Consider the following 18,694-nt stretch of genomic DNA (forward strand, 5'->3'; position numbering starts at 1 on the left):
AAACAAAATAGACAATATACATGAAACCATAAACATAGTGCAAAAACCGTTTACCTTTCGTACAGGTCCCACCCTTATTACCCTTCTACTCTAACCTAAACTACTCCCCCCCCCCCCCCCCCCCCCCATCTGCTGATAATTCATTTTCCGCAAAGAAGTCAACGAACGGTTGCCACCTGCGGGTGAACCCTAACAGTGAACCTCTCAAGGTGAACTTAATTTTCTCCATACAGAGAAAGCTAGCCATGTCCGTTAGCCAGATCTCCTACTTTGGGGGCTTTGATTCCCTCCATGCCAATAGAATCCATCTCCGGGCTACCAGGGAAGCAAAGGCCAAAACATCTGCCTCTTTCTCCTCCTGGATTCCCGGATCTTCCGACACCCCCAAAAATTGCCACCTCTGGACCCTTGTTTTTAAAACCTTGGACATGACGTCTGCAAACCCCTGCCAAAATCCCCGAAGCTTTGGACATGTCCAAAACATGTGGACATGGTTTGCTGGTCCTCCCGTGCATTTTGTGCACCTGTCCTCCACCCCAAAGAATCTGCTTATCCATGCCAGTCATCTGAGCCTGGTGCATAACCTTAAATTGTATCAGGCTGAGCCTGGCACATGTCGCGGACGCATTGACTCTACTCAATGCGTCTGCCCATAAACCATCCTCGATCTCACCTCCCAGCTCCTCCTCCCACTTACGCTTCAGCTCCTCGGCCTGCATCTCCTCGGACCCCATAAGCTCCTTATAGATGTCCGAGACGCTCCCCCACCCTCTGGAAATTACCCTGTCCTGAATCCCCCTCAGCGGTAGGAGCGGGAAGGTTGCCACCTGTTTACAAGTTTGTTACTTCTAATGTAATTTATTCATTTACTGTCAGGCTAGAATTTGTTTTAAAATATTTCTGCATTTCTCAGTGTTAATTGCAACTCTTCATCTCAATTTAAGTGAATTATTTCATAACTGCAATACAAATTATTTGAAACTTTCATAAATTAAACCTAAGGGGTAGTGCATGCAGGGTATTTTTCTACCTCTTCAAAAATCATTAATTAGAAGTAATAACATTATGGTTTAAAAGGTGTTTGTATATGCATAAGCACACACGTCAACGGTGTGGACATGTTTAATTAAAATTTGGGATGGGAAGAGTTAAAGAAAATATTACTGTGTTGGGACTTTAGTAGACTTCGTTCGTGCCTGCACATTTTTTAACTTTCCACTTAAAACTTGATTTGCAGAATATCAGTGATCCGATCTATCGCGTGATCTGCAAAAGTGTTGAATGCATCATATAAAAAATAAGAAAGTCCTTTGGATGGAAGAACGTTACAATTGGTATTGTTAAACGAATGAAAACAAAAGAATAACTGAAACCGTATTCTGGTTCATTCCTTTTCTCGCAGTCGCTGCAACAAACCTGGGTGAACATTTCTGCACGTCAACCGGGAGGGGAAAAAAATCATCAATGCATTTTGTAGGAAAATAAATAATACACGCATTGTATTGAAAACTCCTCAGTTAATAATTTCGAATGTCATGCAGCACGAATTCCCGTTTTAGGGAGGAGATAACAGCCCTTTTTTTTTCCTTTCACTTTTTCTTTGATTCTACTCCAACCCAATTATTGCAGCTTGAAATGTGAAAACCAGCAACTAAACTTTCAAGCACTCTTCCGCCATTTTGTACCAAACTACAAGAGAACTGAAACAAGTTCAAGTCTACAGCAATCCGTTTATACAGTTCAATCATTTTTGCTTCTCGAAAAATACTAATAGGCACACGATAATTATGTTAAAATAAACAGGACATTTTACTGATAACTTACAAATAAAGTTTGAAGCAATTTTTTTTAGGAAAAGGTTAATATTTGAAATAAAATAACACTATAGTGTACAAGGCATTGGAAAAGTCAAGAAAAGTGACCTGTGGGGGAATTACTTAGAAATACATTTTGTCCCTGAAGTAGGTGAGATTTGTGTGTCTTGCTGAAATTAATAATTTTGAGCGACATCTCAGGTATTTTAATTTACCCAATAACAGGTAATCATTAAAAACTCAACCATCGCTGTGCAAACAATGCATGAAATAACTCAATAATAAAAATAATGGGAATTGGCTACAAATAAAAGTTCACAATTTTACAACAAATTATCTGATTTGACTGATCAGATTTAAAAAAAAATTGGGTATGTTTGTGTGTTTTTCAAGGCGGGCAAGGATGCTTAAAAATAATGACAGGTTAAAAAAAATAAAGTTAAATAAATAATAAAAAGGACAAAGTTAAATAAATAATAAAAAAAGGAGAAAGTTAAATAAATAATCCCAGTTGAGTTTGGAGTAAAGTGAGGAGTCGCTACATCCGGGTACTTTCCCTAGGCAATGAGAGCCGCAGCACCGCTGTTCCTTAGGCAAAGTGAAATAAATTCGCCACCGCTCGCGCCGTTAAATAGTTCCCGCTCCTTCCTCGCGCTCCTTTCTCCCCTGCTCTCGGCTAAACCACTCCCCACTCCGCGCGCGCCCGTGGGGGAGGGAGGCGAGCACCCAAACCAAACGGCACAGCAAGGCATGGAAGGAGGGTGGCGCGGGCGCGTGGAGACAGCGCGCAGAGCGAGGCGCGGGCACGTAGAGAGTAGGGAGTGTTGAGGGGGGGGGAGGGGAGCAGGGACTGAGCGTGAAGCCCAGTAAGTAAGTGAGGAGGGGAGAGAGAGAGACAGACAGGGGTGCGCGCACAACACAGCCACTTTCTTGTCTTGAGGGAGGGGAAATTGGAAGTTTTCTTCAACCCAAATGTTTTTTTTGAAAAAGAAGAAATTAAAAGAAAAAGTAAAATAAATTTCGGCCGCTCGTCTCACACCGAGGTGGTGTTTTTTTTTCCTCCTCAGGATTTCTTTTCCCCCCTCCTCCTCCTCAGCGCTGCCTCCCCCCCTTTCCGTTTTATGTTCCGAGTCGGTTTATTTTCGGTGCCATTTTATTTAAGAAATCTGATTTGGGCCCCCCTGATGATAATTTGGAGGGGTAAATGTTTTTGAAGTTGTTGTTGGTCGGGCAGCTCACCGCCCCCCTCTGGCTCGGCGGCGGCGCAGAGTGATGAGTCCGGTGGATGGGAGAACTTGTTTTGCCTTCACTCTCCCTCTATCTTTCTGTTCCCCCTTCCCTCTATCTATACATTTTTATGTATATTGTGTATATATAAAACATATTTATCAATATAAATAAAAAGCAGATATTTATACACATGCGGCCGACCGCGATGTTTAATGGACTTTATTCTCCCTCGTGAAATTATTTCGGGCCCTGTTTTTGTTGAATTGTATTTTTTATACTCTTTTTGGCTGCGTGAGGAAAGAGGGGAGGGGGTAAAGAGAAGGGGAGCCGGGTGTTTCCTTTTAAAGGGGGTGTGGAGGACAAAAAAGTGAAGGAAAGTGGCGCGGGAAGTAGAGGAGATGGAGTTACAAACTCTGCAGGAGGCTCTGAAAGTGGAAATCCAGTTTCATCAGGTAACCTGGTCTCTTTATTTTCATTTATTGCATGTAGTGTTGTGTGTTTTAATTCCAACCACTACCTTAGCGACACACACTCTAGGCACATCTGCTAAAAGGGAATAATTGGCGAGAAACCATTTTATGTTTTTTTAGAAAATAAGAGTACAATGCAAATCACAAAGTTTGAAATTTAGGGTGTACCTTATTTTTTATGTATTCGAAAACTACTCCATCCAGTCATTTTTGGGGGCATGGGAGGACGGGGGGGGGGGGGGGACAAGTGGAGAAATGAATTATATTGTAATTGAGTTATGAATAAAAGTTAGGAATTTGTAGAAACTATTTGGTTATTTCAACAATTTAGTTGAGCAAAAATAAACTTGTAAACATTTTATATGTAGAACAATTCTGCATCTTGTGTTGTGGAAGCATTCACTTCTAACTGATTTTTGAGGTTAGGTAGAAATTAGGGAAATATTTTTTTGAGGACTTGCCATTTATCAAGACGTGTGTGTGTGTGTGTATATATAATATATATTTATAATATATATATATATCTATATATCTATATCTATATATATATATATATATATCTAAAAGCAATGAAGAAGTCTTATTAGAGTCCATATTTGTTAGCATACCACTTGACCTCAGAGGCTGACTTATCAATAAAACCAGCCTCTTGAAATATTCACTGTGGCATAGCCTCCTCTCTCAAGGATATTAACTTTCTCTATTTCATCTCTTCTACAAACAGAAACTTGTGGCCCAGATGAAACAGGATCCACAGGTATATTTTGCTTTTATGCCCTGTTTACTTTGTTACTTGGTGTGATATGCCTATATATTTGATAAATATATAATTAAAAATGCTTTCCATTCCGAATTGTGTTTTTTGATTTTGAAAATGCATTATAGTTCTGACTGATTCCAAAACCGTAAACACTTTGAAACTGAGTAAGACAAAGAGAATGAGGTATTTTTGTTAGTCATTTAAAAAAAATGGCTTTTTGATTTTCTTCCTCTACAGTATTCAGCTGAAAATGTTGACTGACTAATTTTCCCAGTATGGAAACGAGACTTGTATTAGTGATAAGATATTATATTGTTTAAATTTTATTTCACAGAATGCTGATTTGAAGAAGCAGCTACATGAATTGCAAGCCAAGATAACTGCTCTCAGTGAGAAACAAGTAAGGGAAAATTGAATTTGTGGCTGTTCTGTTCCAGATGGTTGTGTTTTCTCCAGGGATGAGCTCAACCTGGAGGATTATGAGTAGTTTTCTGGAAGTTTTTAGTGGTAGTGGAGTTGACTGGTGATGGTTTGGGGAAAAAAAGATAACTAATGTTAGCTCTAATTGCACCTGTTACTATGGCTGATCTTTTCAAATTTTGAACAGTTTTAAAAATTATGGGAGCAGCATATATTTTGAAGTGACAATGTTCTTTATCCTATTCTCACTATTTGTATTGTAAACTCCCATTCATCTATCTTCCTTTTGCTCTTAACTTCTATATTTCAATAACTTCTATATTTATCGACACATTAATTATTTATTCTCTTTAAATTATTTTGCAAATTTTTTTTGAAGTAGCGTATTTCTACCACATACTTCCCTCATTCTCAATTTGTCTAGTTTAGTTTCTACCAAGTATTTCTTTTGTTAAGATGTTGCCATTTTACCTTCTGCCCCCCCCTTTTCAAGTGTAGTAAAAGCTTGGCTTTTCCTATTTTCCTTTTGCATGTGGGTGTTGGGGAGTGGAGAGGAGATGGTTGCATTTGTGGGTGTGAAATGACCCCCCCCCCCTTTGTTTCTTGAGTCCAGGTTCTTTGTGCATTCAGTTTCACATTACCCTCACTCCAGTATTTATAGCATCATGCTCAAAAGGGATGTCATATTTTGTAAAGCTACATCCACACCCGAGTTCACATAATTTTATTCTGCTCCTTCCTGAGTAAATTGTTCCACTCCTTCCTGAGTAAATTGTATCTTGAGCTATGTGCTATGAAATAAAAATCAATGAAATATTTTAAAAGCAGAGAAACAAAGATCTACAGAAAAGCACTTGTGCTTAAACTTCCATTCTCAAGATTATTGATGTACCTTGTTGATTCGAAAATAGCACCTTTGATTACAATTTTAGATCTCATGCTCTCTTTAAAGCTTTTGTCCGATTTTGATTCTGTAAAGTCAGCCTTCAATCATTGTCATGTGATTAGCTGTCTTAGTAACCATGCAGGCCAACCATCAGTTCACAATGTAGAAATACATGCTGGAGTGAGTATTTGGATTTGACTTGTTATTTTTATAGATTTTGTTTTAAAAGCTGACATTTTTGAAAAGTTGAATTTGTGTCTAAGTAGTTCCGGTGCTACTTTGGCAACAATGTCTATCCTGTTGTGCAAGAGGATTTGATTATGAAGTTTGAACTGTTATTTTACTTTCCGTGTTGTGTTGACTTGTAATTTTGCAGGTGGAACTGTTTTAGTTGAGCCTTGATTACATTTTCTCCTCCCAATTTCTGAAGGTCATGCAAGATTAGTTTTGCCGTGATATTACTGCACTGCCTTAATTCGTTTGGCTTTTGTAAAAATCATATTTAGTTAAACTTGAGTCAGCATAAATATTTTTAATACTGCTGAAGCAGTGAGAAGTTATGTTTATTAAATGCTGACAATTTCTGCAACCATAAACAATTAGAAATAATTCTGCATTTTTTCAATAAGTACTAGATTTACTTTTTATTCCTCATAACTGAATTGAAGAGTTTATGGAGAATCTGGCAACTCTATGCAGTTGAACATTTAATTGTTCACAAGACAATCCTGATCTTGAGCTCCAGGTTTACCTGTGTTATGTGAACTTCACTGCCTCGGCTGGACGTTTATGCTTAATTCTTTGTCTGCTAATGTATACTATATTAGGTGGTATTGTGAACTTGTCTTACTGAAAATCTACCACCTGCTGGCCACTTATGGAGTATAGGGTTGTCCCTGACTGGGGATTTTAAAATAATTGTTGTATGTCTCCTACGGTAAGGGAAAGTCGCCAGTCTTAGATGACCATCGGCTGCTTTCTCCTTTGAATGGTAGAGCTGACTGGTGGTGATTTAACCTGAGGATCGCCACACCTCGGGCGAGGGGCAAGGTTGAGAAGACGGGAGCACATTAACCGTTAGTGCCTTAATTGACTGATTGTGGCATTTCTTGCAAAATCTATACATCACAAATTTTGATAACCAGTAAAAGATGGACTTGAGAAAACAGGAGCCCTTTGGGGATCTGTCTGCAATCGAGAATGCTTCACATTCCTGGATAGAAAGGAGATATGTACTGTAGTCGCAAGTGACCGAGGCTTTTTAAACAAAACTGTTCTAGGCTAACTGTCTTGTTATTCATTTTGAAAGGCCTGTAATGTTATTCATTGTGTAAGGCCTGTAGTGTATCAGTTTGTGGCATCATGGTTATAAGGTTTATAATCTTATTCCCTCTTGAGTTTCTGAATTTAGCACTGCTTTGGGGTAGAGAAAGTGGGTGCAAAGTGACTCAGAAAACATTGTTAAATTGGAAAAAGTTTGTGCATCTATTTGCGCCGTACCCAGCTCGATGGTAAAGTGGAGACTTGAGAGATTGCTGGAGGGGCATGTAGTTTGTGGAGCAAATGGATCTAACTATCATCAATAAAAAAAGCAAGTTTAATATTGTATTGGAATTCAAAAGTATGATTGTCTGTGATTGCATTTTAGGTACTTTGCTTAACTCTTGTACTTTGAATCATACTGAATCATATGGGGCCTCACGGTAGCATGGTGGTTAGCATCAATGCTTCACAGCTCCAGGGTCCCAGGTTTGATTCCCGGCTGGGTCACTGTCTGTGTGGAGTCTGCACGTCCTCCCCGTGTGTGCGTGGGTTTCCTCCGGGTGCTCCGGTTTCCTCCCACAGTCCAAAGATGTGCGGGTTAGGTGGATTGGCCATGCTAAATTGCCCGTAGTGTAAGGTTAATTGGGGATTGTTGGGTTACGGGTATACGGGTTACATGGGTTTAAGTAGGGTGATCATTGCTCGGCACAACATCGAGGGCCGAAGGGCCTGTTCTGTGCTGTACTGTTCTATGTTCTATGTTCTATATGTGAGTCATATTGTGGTGTAACATCAAATACATTTTAGTGCACTATGTGCTTGCTTATTTAGAATTCTTCATATATTCCACCCTTTTTAAACTTAAAAATATGTAAATATATACTGAGCACAAGTTAATCTATAGTATTGTGAGGAGTACAATTTTGGATTCAGAGTTAGGATAATCAGAAGGGATATTATACAAATCTTGAAATACTTTTTCCCTGGTTAGAAGTAACATTGATATAGCTGTTTATAAGTTTTTGTAACTTATTGAATTATGTGTGAGAAATAAAACTGATCAATGTGGAAGTAATGGGGTGCAAGAATAAATAAATTCACGGAATATTGCATCTTCCTAACTGCACGTTTATTTTCTGTATTCCATGTCTTCCATGGAAATGTAGAAAATAGGTGCAGAAGTAGGTAGGCAGACAATCTGATCACAAAATATTGATTCCTTTTCAAAACTTCAGGAAACATATGACTTGGAGCAACCTTATCAACCAAAGAGTGGAACCATTTAATTGATCTGTAGATATTTCAATTCAGAAGTGAATAAGTTTTAAGAGGACAATGAATAACTTGTTAATACTGTAGAGCTGGAGAAATTAGGGAAAAAGAGGATTTCAAATCTTATAAGTCACGTGAATAAGTGGCTGGAAACTGAAATTCCAAATTGAGATTTCTAATATTTCACTTTCTAGCTGAGCACAGTGGTGATTTAAGGTTTTAATTTTGTAGGCCACTTGGGCCACTGTGGAGGTACGGGCCACATTTAAGATTTGAATTGATGTTCCTTGCATATGTTTCAAGTTGCTAAAGAGTGCATATTGGTGAATGTTTGAGGACAGTTCTACCAATGAGATGACAGCATTAAAAACAGTACTTCCAAAATATTCAGATTGTCAATGGTCTGAGATACTTGGGTTCCAGGAACCAGATTCTAAAGTTGCTGTGGACCTTGGCTTGCACTACCACAGTTAGCTAGTCTGAGGTACGGGGTGACATTTGCTGTGTTTTGCTGCTAATTTTCTCCTTGCATTAAGGCTACTGCTAACGTAGTGGTTTAAGTAGACCCTAAAGTCAATGACTGGTTAATTGCTGTCAGCGAGGAAAGTTTGTAAATTGCCGGTTGCTTGCAAAATACCAGCTTCAGATCAAGTTCCTTTACCAAAAAAAGTGAAATTGCAATTAACTTTTTCGATATACCCGCATCATGCATATGAAGGGCACACAATTTTATATAGATGTCTCTAGCATATATATATATTAAAAACAGTGATTTGTGCTGTACAAAAATAAGTGCCTGATTTTCTTTCTCTACAATGCAACATCTATGCTTCTCCCCCACTCTCACCACCTACGCCATCTTCATATAGCCATGTAGCAACCATCAAGGCTAACATCAACTAGAACTCCTCATTTGGTTAATGTGGGAATATGCACTGTGAGGAATTACGTTTATAATAAAAACAATAAAACACTTAAGGTGGCTAACTGTGTGCATTACTGGGAAATACTATTTTAAGACAATCTAGCAGAGAGATTCACTGACATCACTGGAGCATTTCTAGCCCTCTGTTCTTGGATTAGTTTTATGTTTTGTAACTTTTTTAAAGTAATGTGCACTGTGAGATCCAGGGAAGTGATTTGATTTGATATAGTTTTTGCAGAAGCAGCATTTGATTACCATTTCCATTGAGTACTCATGTATCATGCATCTGTATGATGACGAACGTTTGCAATAATTGTGATGTAATCATTGCTAGTTTATTGAGAAATCATTTTGAAGTCAATATGACTGGAATGTATTATATGAAGACGAGCACTTGCTTGTGCGGCATACAGGAAATATTTTGCCTAAACCACCTCGTAAGCCACATGAGTTATACGACACAATAAATATAATCCATATCCTGCTCTCAGACTTGTGGTTTTCAATTCAAACTTTAAAAAGATTTAGTGATTTTTAAAAACTTTGTTTACTTTATATTTAGATTATTACTGGTTTACTCAAAAATGACATCAAATTATCAGGAGTAGACTGTCTAAATGAAATGAAAATCGCTTATTGTCACAAGTAGGCTTCAAATGAAGTTACTGTGAAAAGCCCCTTGTCGCCACATTCCGGCGCCTGTTCGGGGAGGCTGCTACGGGAATTGAACTGTGCTGGTGGCCTGCCCTGGTCTGCTTTAAAAGCCAGCTATTTATTGGAGTTAACATTTTTCCCCTTATACAGCTGTGCTTGGGCATGAAACTTCATGTATATAATGGAAAGGGCCTTGTCTAATTACACAAGATTGCAATATTTTACTGGGAAGTAACATGTTTTATGACAGGAATAGCATTTTACCAAAATGTTAGTTTACAAGGTTGGTACACGTATAAATTATGGTGCGTTTGTAATTTATGGTGAACACTCTCAAGTTCATTAACATCTCATATTTTTCGCAATACAGGTATAGCATCGCTTATTCAAAATGCTTGGTGCCGAGAGTGTCTCGGATTCCGGAATTTTGGGATACCTGTATAGGTATAGTTATGAAACATCGCATAGCTAGCGGATCTCGGGTGAACAGCATGTTATTTTTGACTAGTAACATTGGCCTTCGAAAAAAGCGCGGATTTCAGACCTTTTCGAATTTCCATAAGGGATGCTCAACCTGTAGTATAACTGAAGAAAGAGACAAATATATTGATAATCAAAAATTTAAGGCACTATGTGGCATTTCAGATGTGGTGGGTGAACTTGTTGAATGTGTTTTATATTTCATATTTCATGACCTTTGGGTGCCCAAAGTGCTGTGCAGCCAATGAAGTATTTTTGATGCTGAAACTTCATATACAGGACACGTGAAAATCAGTGCTGTACCTTTTCTAAGATTCTAAGTTAATTGAACTGAGTTGCATTGTTGGTGTTTGAAAACAAGGATTATGCAGTTCAATTTACTGATATAGGGGTGACTTTAAAGTTAAATTTGAAATGCTGTATCACCAGTGTTTCTCTTAGCCTTAAACGTGAGAACTTGGCAACTTATAGCCACCAATTTTGGATGCTCTAAAGGGTGCAGACTGTTTTTTGTACCTCATACAAGTGACTTTTTTTTGTGTGGGTTTGGATGGTGATGGTGCTTTCTCATGATGATTTGTCCAAAATGAGGAATCATCAAATTAGTAATATGAACTCCTGTCTTCCAAAATCATATCATTGTTATGCCCCCCTCTGAAAGCTGAGTAGTGTACTAGCGAGTCATGAAAATTGAAAGACGGTTTGATGTTTCAGGTGCACCTGAACTGGGGAATGGAAAAAATAACCAAGGTTCATTCAGGTGTTTGTTTGTGACTCTTTCTTGCATATGGGAAACTGGTAAGGACAGGAATGGGCTTGAATGTAATGCTCCTGTGGTCAAATAGCTTTAGCAACATTGTGTATAAGTTTATATTGAACAATGACCATTGGGCAGGGATGTTTTCACCCAGTACTTCAGTATAGGTTATTGCTTTTATTGGAGAAGCATGAAAATTGTTAAAAAAAATTAAATAAAAATAATGCTGGTGCTACTTGTATCAAATACATGTTCTTTAAGTCTCTCTGTTTTAGAATTAGGAACATTGGATTTAGGATCAGGAGTAGGCCATTCCACCCTACAAGCCTGCACCACCATTGTACAGAGCTGCCAACTTGCACTGATTTTCCGTATTCGTATGGAAAATAGATTAGAATACGATTTGCCATCTTGAAATACGGAATTGGGGAAATTTACAGCAACCCAGTGGGGAGGGGGGAGAAAGCCCCATATTATTACTAATCAGCATCAAAATTAATTAGCGAAGTGTTGTAGAAGAGGTAGCGTGTCTCCTGTCTAATTCTGACCATTTTTGGGGGGCGGGAGCGCGCGCCTCACCGCTTTTCCCGGATTAATGGCTGCACAGTGCCAGCGACGCCGGTCAGTTGACCTGGAAAATGGGGCGTGGGGCAGGAGGGGCATATGCGCTGGCACAGATGATGGCAGGGAACATGCGCATGAGCTGGATGGGGGAAATAGGGGTGGTTTTCGGACCACCTGGTGCGTATGCTCCCATTTGCATGGAACCCAGTTCTAGTTCAGGGAGAGTGGGAGCAACCAGAGATCTTTATTTTGTTTGACATTAGTTATATTTGACACAAAGCCCTCGTACTGCTTGCTGGAAGTGCAATGTATTAAAGTTTTCATGTATGATAACACTAGTTAACCCTGATGTGGAGATGCCGGTGTTGGACTGGGGTGGGCACAATAAGAAGCCTTACAATACCAGGTTAAAGTCTAACAGGTTTCATTAGCTTTCAGAGCGCAGCTCCTTCATCAGGTGTGTTAACCCAAAATTGATTAGATCCCAAAGTTTAACCAATATAAATATTTGTTTGTTTGAATGGGCAGATCACCATAACTTCCTAGTTGTTGACGTCCGATACCCTATCAATGATTTAAAAAAAAAAATATATATATTTTTTTTTCATTGAGGGGCAATTTAGCGTGGCCAATTCACCTACCTTGCACATCTTTGGGTTGTAGGGGCGAGACCCACACAGACACGAGGGGAGTGTGCAAACTCGACACGGACAGTGACCCGGGGCCAGGATCGATACCCTGCCACTGATAAACAAACATGCTTCATCTCAGTTACTATCAACTATAGAACATAGAACAGTACAGCACAGAACACGCCCTTCGGCCCTCGATGTTGTGCCGAGCAATGATCACCCTACTCAAACCCACGTATCCACACCACCCCCCCCAAAACCTTACTTTTTAGGACACTACGGGCAATTTAGCATGGCCAATCCACCTAACCCGCACATCTTTGGACTGTGGGAGGAAACCGGAGCACCCGGAGGAAACCCACGCACACACGGGGAGGACGTGCAGACTCCGCACAGACAGTGACCCAGCCGGGAACCGAACCTGGGACCCTGGAGCTGTGAAGCATTTATGCTAACCACCATGCTACCGTGCTGCCCCTTTAATGATATTCCTCTTTTCAACTTCATGTCAAAAGGTCAAAAAAGTTTTGATCGCAGTTTTCATTCTTAGATTTACTAAATGTTCAAAATTTAATTTGAAAACACCCACTCACGACGCTGTACATGTTAAAAACATGAGATTTACACTTTACATTCATGTTTCAGAAGAGTTGATTGACCAATGATGTGAAAGACGGCCAGTGTACAACAAGAAGTTGTTTAATCTTGTTATCATATGATAAATGCAAAGGAGAAGATTTGGAACATTTAAAATCATAAAATCAAAGATTTTGTTGCATCATCGCACACATGGCCGAATGTGATTTGACACTGATTTGTGAACTAAAGGTGTAAAGCTGTATTGCAGATTGGGCATTTTTTCTTTGAAATGAAAATACTGATTCTACTGCCAAAATACAGATTTTTGGGATCTGGAATACTGATTTATGTTGGAAAAGGTTGGCAGCTCTGATTGTAGATCATTCTTATCTGATTGTGGTGTCAACTCCATCTTCCTGTCTATTCTCTCTTCTTCCTCCCTCCCTCCCTCCCTCCCTCCCTCCCTCCCTCCCTCCCTCCCTCCCTCCCTCCCTCCCTCCCTCCCTCCCTCCCTCCCTCTCTCTCTCTCTCTCTCTCTCTCTCTCTCTCTCTCTCTCTCTCTCTCTCTCTCTCTCTCTCTCTCTCTCTCTCTCTCTCTCTCTCTCTCTTCTCCCCACCCCCATATGTCATGACTTGTTTGTCAAAAATCTGTCTAATTCTGCCTTAAAAATACTCGATGACCCAGCCTCCACAGACTAGTGACCCTCAGAAAAAAATGTTCTCAGCTCCATATTAATGGAAGACTCTTATTTTTACCTGTGTCCTCTAGTTCCTCCTACAGGAGGAAACATCTGCCCAGTATCCACCCCATCAAGTACCCTCAGGATCTTGTATGTTTCAATAAGATCACCCCTTATTCTTTTAATCTGCTGCGAGCATAGGCCCAACCTGTTCAACCTTTTTTTCATAAGATAAACCATTCATCCTAGGAGTGAGTTGAGTGAGCCTTCTCTGCACCGCTGATGCAACTATGTCCTTTTTCAAATAAGGAGACCAAAAATGTACACCGTACTCCCAATGTGGTCATACCAAGACTCCTGTACAGGTGCAGTAAAATATTCCCTACTTCTTATTTATTCCTTTACAATAAAAACCAACATTCTATTTGACCTCCGAATCACTTGCTGTACCTGCATACTATTTTTTCTGGTTCATGTACCTGGACACCCAGATTGCTCTGTACGACTGAGTTCTGTAATCTCTTTCCATTTAAGTAACAAATTGATTTTTTTATTCTTGCAAAGTGGAGAATTGCTGTTTGAAAAACCTACCCAGTGTAAAATTATGCAGAGCACCTATGTATGTAAGTTTCTGTTTTACTTTGAAGTAGTTTAGCAAAAGTGATTTATTTGCATGGCTTGCAGCTGATCCAATACTCCCGTACCTGCCTCCCCGAACAGGTGCTGGAATGTGGCGACTCGGTGCCTTTCACAGTAACTTCATTTGAAGCCTACTTGTGACTATAAGCGATTTTCATTTTCATTTTTTTGCTCCGTTGGAAGCCAAATTGTAGAGTGAAGAGCAGTGCTGTAACTGAGCGCACAATATATTTCTGGATTTTAATTTTGCAGAATGAAAATTAATGGAACAGTTCTCTTCTGTACGTTTGAAATATGTGGGCATTGCTGGCTGGCCAGCATTTGTTACCCATCCCTAACTGTCCCGAGAGGGTGCTGGTAAGCCACTGCAGTCCATTTGATATAGGTACACGCACGCAATACTGTTAGGAAGAGTTCCAGGATTTTGATCCAGTGACAGTGAAGAAACAGCGATATAATTCCAAGTCAGGATGGTGAGGCCTGGAGGGGAACTTGTTGGCAGTGTTCTCATGCATTTGCTGCCCGTGTCCTTTTAGGTAGGAGAGTTTTTGTTTTGGCAGGTGCTGTTGAAGAAGTCTTTATGAGATGCTGCAGTGCTTCTTGTACATGGGACACACTGTTGGGTGGTGAAGGTGGTGGATGGGGTGCTCATCATGCTGGTTTCTCTTGGATGATTTTGAGCTTCTTGTGTTGTTAGAGTCGCACTAATCCAGCAAAATGGAGAGTGTTCCATCACACTCTTGACTTGTGCCTTGTAGATGGTGGACAGGTTTTGGGGAGTCAGGACGTGAGTTACTCTGTAGAATTCCCAGACTCTGACCTGCACTTGCGGCCATTGTATTTATGTGGCTTGTTCAGTTCAGTTTTTGGTCTATGGTAACCCTCAGGATTTTGATAGTGGGGGATTCATCTATTGAATGTCATGGGGAGATAGTTAGATTCCTTCTTGTTGGAAATGGTCATTGCCCAATACTTGTGTGGCATGAATATTACCACTTACAAACCTAAGCCTGAATGTTGTACAAGTTTTAATGCATATGGATGCAAACTGTTTCCGTGTCTGAGGAACCTAAATGGTACTAAACATCACTAGTGAATATCCCCACTTCATGATGGAGGGAAGGTTGTTGATGGAGTTTGGGCCTAGGAAATTATACTATAGGACTCTTGTCGCTCTATCCTGGGACTGAGATGATTGAACTCCAACAACTGTAATCATCTTTCTTTGTGCTAGGTGTGCTGCCAGTCAGTGGAGAGATTTCCCTCAGATTCCTGCTGTCATCAGTTTTGCTAGGGCTTCTTGATGTCACATCCAGTCAAATGCTGCCATAATGTCAGGACAACCACTCTCCTTTTCCCCCTTGAGTTCAGCTCTTTTTTGTTAATCAGAGAATTCATAAATTAAAAGACCATCGAGTCTGCACCAACCCTTGGAAAGAGCACCCTACCTCAGCCCACACCCCAACCCTATCCCAATAACCCCAGTTAACCTTAAGGGGCAATTTAGCATGACCATTCCACCTAACCTGCACATCTTTGGACTGCAGGTGGAAACCTGGAGGAAACCCATGCAGACACAGGGAGAAAGTGCAAAGTCCACACAAGTGCAAACTCCACACAGTCACCGGATGTTGGAATTGAACCGGATGTCATGAGCTGTTGAAGCAACAACACTAGCCTCCGTGCCACACTATTTATGCTTGGACTGAGACTGTGACAAAGTCAGGAGATGAGTGCCCCTTCTGGAATCCAAACTGAGCACTAAAACCTTCTATTACTTGCTGATGATAGAAAGTAGACTGATGGGACAATAATTGACTAGATTGGATTAGTTCTTTTTGTGGTCAGAAGATACCTGGGCAATTTTCTACATTGTTAATTAGATTATAGTGCAGTACTCGAATAATGTGGCTGGGAAATGGCTAGTTTTAGAGCACAAGTTTTGGGTATTACTGCTGAAATGTTGCCAGGACCCACCGCCTTTTCAGAATCCAATGCCTTCAGCAGCATTTTTATTGACATTTTTATAAACTGTGGCATCAAGGATAATTTAGGGTGTATCGGCACCCAGAAGTTGGTGCCTTGTAAATACAATTATGGGGATTAATGGCTTATTCACATACTGGAACAGTTGACATTGTAATCCAGTCAGTTTTAAGCATTGTGGTATTTTCTGCAGTTGTATAAAAGCTTCTGTGTACTTCAGATTTGTCTCAGCATCAGAGGTGTATTTGAGGATGACAATCTATGATGTATACAGAAGACTTAAAAGGTGATTGAATAGGGGCCAAGCAGTTGCAAGTATTTTGCAGTGTTTTGCTGTGTATTTTCTTGTAATGAATATATGTAATATGTTGAAGTTCTACAGTTCTTGGGAATTCAGTGGGAAATGTAAAGTTATACTTTTGTGTCCAATGATTATGATTTTCTTTATTTGTTCATGGGATGTGAGGAGGCTGACAAGTCCAGCATTTATTTTCCATCCCTAATTGCCTTTGAGAAGTTGATGGTGAGCTTCCATCTCAAACTGCTCTGCTGCAGTCTGTATGGTGTAGTCACCCCCGAGGTGCTTTTAGGGAGTGAGTCCCAGGACTTGGGACTCAATGACAATGGAAGAGTGTTGACATATTTCTAAGTCAGGTTGGTGGATGACTTGGAGGGAATAGATAAGAGAGAAGCATGGGGGTTGTTTCCACTGGCAGTTAAACGGGAACTAGCAGGCATAGCCTCAAAATAAGGGGAAGCAGGTTTAGGACTGATTTGAGGAGGAACTTCTTCACCCAAAGGGTTGTGAATCTGTGGAATTCTCTGCTCAATGAAGCAGTTGAGATGACCGCACTGAATGTTTTTAAAGCAAAGATATATAGATTTTTGAACAGTGAAGGCATTAAGGGTTATGGTGAGCGGGTGGGTAAGTGGAGCGGAGTCCACAAAAAGATCAGCCATCTTATTGAATGGCGAAGCAGGCTCGAGGGGCAAGATGTTCCAGTTCTTATGGAAAATCTTGAGTAGTGGTGTTTCCATGTGCCTGCTACTCTTGTATTGCTACATGGTAAAGATTGAGTTTGGAAGGTGATGTTGAGGAAATCTCAGGAAATTGCTGCAATCAGTCTTTAAAATGGTTCATACTTCAGTCATCGTGCACTGGTGGTGGAAGCAGTAAATGTTGAAGGTGGTAGATGGAGTGCGAATCAAGCAGTCTGCTTGTCCTGGATGGTGTCAAGCTTATTGGGTATTGTTGAAGCTGTACTCATGCAGGCAAATGGAGAATATTTTATGACGTTCCTGACTTGTGCCCTGTAGATGGTGGACAGGTTTTGGGGTGGATACTCTATTGTAAAACTGTTTGCTTTTGACTTGAGATTTATACTGAGCCCCTGCCTGTCTATTTGGGAAGATGTTACAGGACTTTAAATTTAAAAACAATCAGGAATAATATTTGACCCTCGACCAATACCATTAAAACAGTTTAGCTGATTGTGTATCTTGTTTACTGTTTGTGGGATTTTGTAAGCAAATAAACTGCCACATCTGACTCCATTACAACAGTGACTAACGAGGCACAGTGGCATTCTAAGCACTGAATACTCGTGCTTCTGTTGTCTGGGCAGTTTGTGAGAAATAAGGATATTTATTTTGACTACCTATTTTAATTAGGGAACTTTATGTTACAAAAACACGTTACACACTGTGAGTGAGATATTGCAATTCAAGTAGTGTAATAAAGACAAGGTATTGTCTTATTCTACAGAATTATGTTTTATTCTAATTAATACCTAATACCTATACTAAAGCAAAATGTTCAATGCTGGAAATATGAATAAAGACAGAAAATGCTGGAAATATTCATCTGGCAGCATTTGTGGAGAGAAGTTTCAGGTCAGAACTGACATCATCTACCTGGAAAATTAACTCTTTCTCTCCACTGATGTTGCCTGACCTTTCCGTTTTTTTTACTATACAAACTAGATGCCTGGTGTCAGACTTCTGTTTGAAAGAAGGTTGACACCACCTTTTACAATATAGTTATTCATATCTCATCCCTATCTAACTTTTTTTTTCTTAGCAAATTCATAGAATAAAAATAACATCTTAACAATTCTGCTGTACAGCCACAACTAAATCTAATGTGGAGAACACTTAAAAATGATGAGAAACTGCTTAACATAGTGCCCTGCTGTTATTAAACGTGAAACATAATCTTTACAGAGATTACTTCAGTGAAAAGACGTCAGGCTAGGTTTAAAAACTCCTTGTAGGTTATTGCATGTTTTGTAAAGGGGATGCAATTGCATTTTGCTGGGATCCATGACATTCACATTAACTTGTGCTCTGTTATTTTGTCTGTATAATACAGCATTTATGAAACAAGAACAGAAAGCACCAGGGTCCCAGATTCGATTCCGGCTTAGGTCACTGTTGTGCGGAGTCTGCACGTTCTCTCCCTGTCTGCATGGGTTTCCTCCGATTTCCTCCCACAAGTCCCGAAAGATGTGTTAGGTAATTTAGACATTCTGAAGTCTCCCTCCGAACAGGTGCCAGAGTATGGTGACTAGGGGCTTTTCACAGTAACTTCACTGCAGTGTTAATGTAAGCCTACTTGTGACAATAGTAAAGACTACTATTATTAAATGCTGGAAATACTTGGGCATGCAACATCTGTGGCGAG

At 39.9% G+C, this 18,694-nt stretch overlaps 1 protein-coding gene across 5 annotated transcripts in view; it reads left to right on the forward strand.

Moving 5' to 3' along the window:
• Nucleotides 1-2,468: 2,468 nt before the first annotated feature.
• Nucleotides 2,469-18,694, forward strand: part of LOC119971619 (PHD finger protein 21A-like) — a 502,987-nt gene continuing 486,761 nt past the window's right edge. For all 5 annotated transcript variants that reach the window (XM_038807414.1, XM_038807416.1, XM_038807417.1 and 2 more), the window contains exons 1-3: nt 2,469-3,496; nt 4,239-4,271; nt 4,609-4,674. In XM_038807414.1, coding sequence (XP_038663342.1) covers nt 3,443-3,496; nt 4,239-4,271; nt 4,609-4,674 — 153 coding nt within the window. In that variant the 5' untranslated portion in view covers nt 2,469-3,442. The remainder of the gene's footprint in view (nt 3,497-4,238; nt 4,272-4,608; nt 4,675-18,694) is intronic.

The sequence above is a fragment of the Scyliorhinus canicula genome, chromosome 9 (assembly GCF_902713615.1).
Source record: "Scyliorhinus canicula chromosome 9, sScyCan1.1, whole genome shotgun sequence".
NCBI classification, from domain to species: Eukaryota; Metazoa; Chordata; class Chondrichthyes; order Carcharhiniformes; family Scyliorhinidae; genus Scyliorhinus; species Scyliorhinus canicula.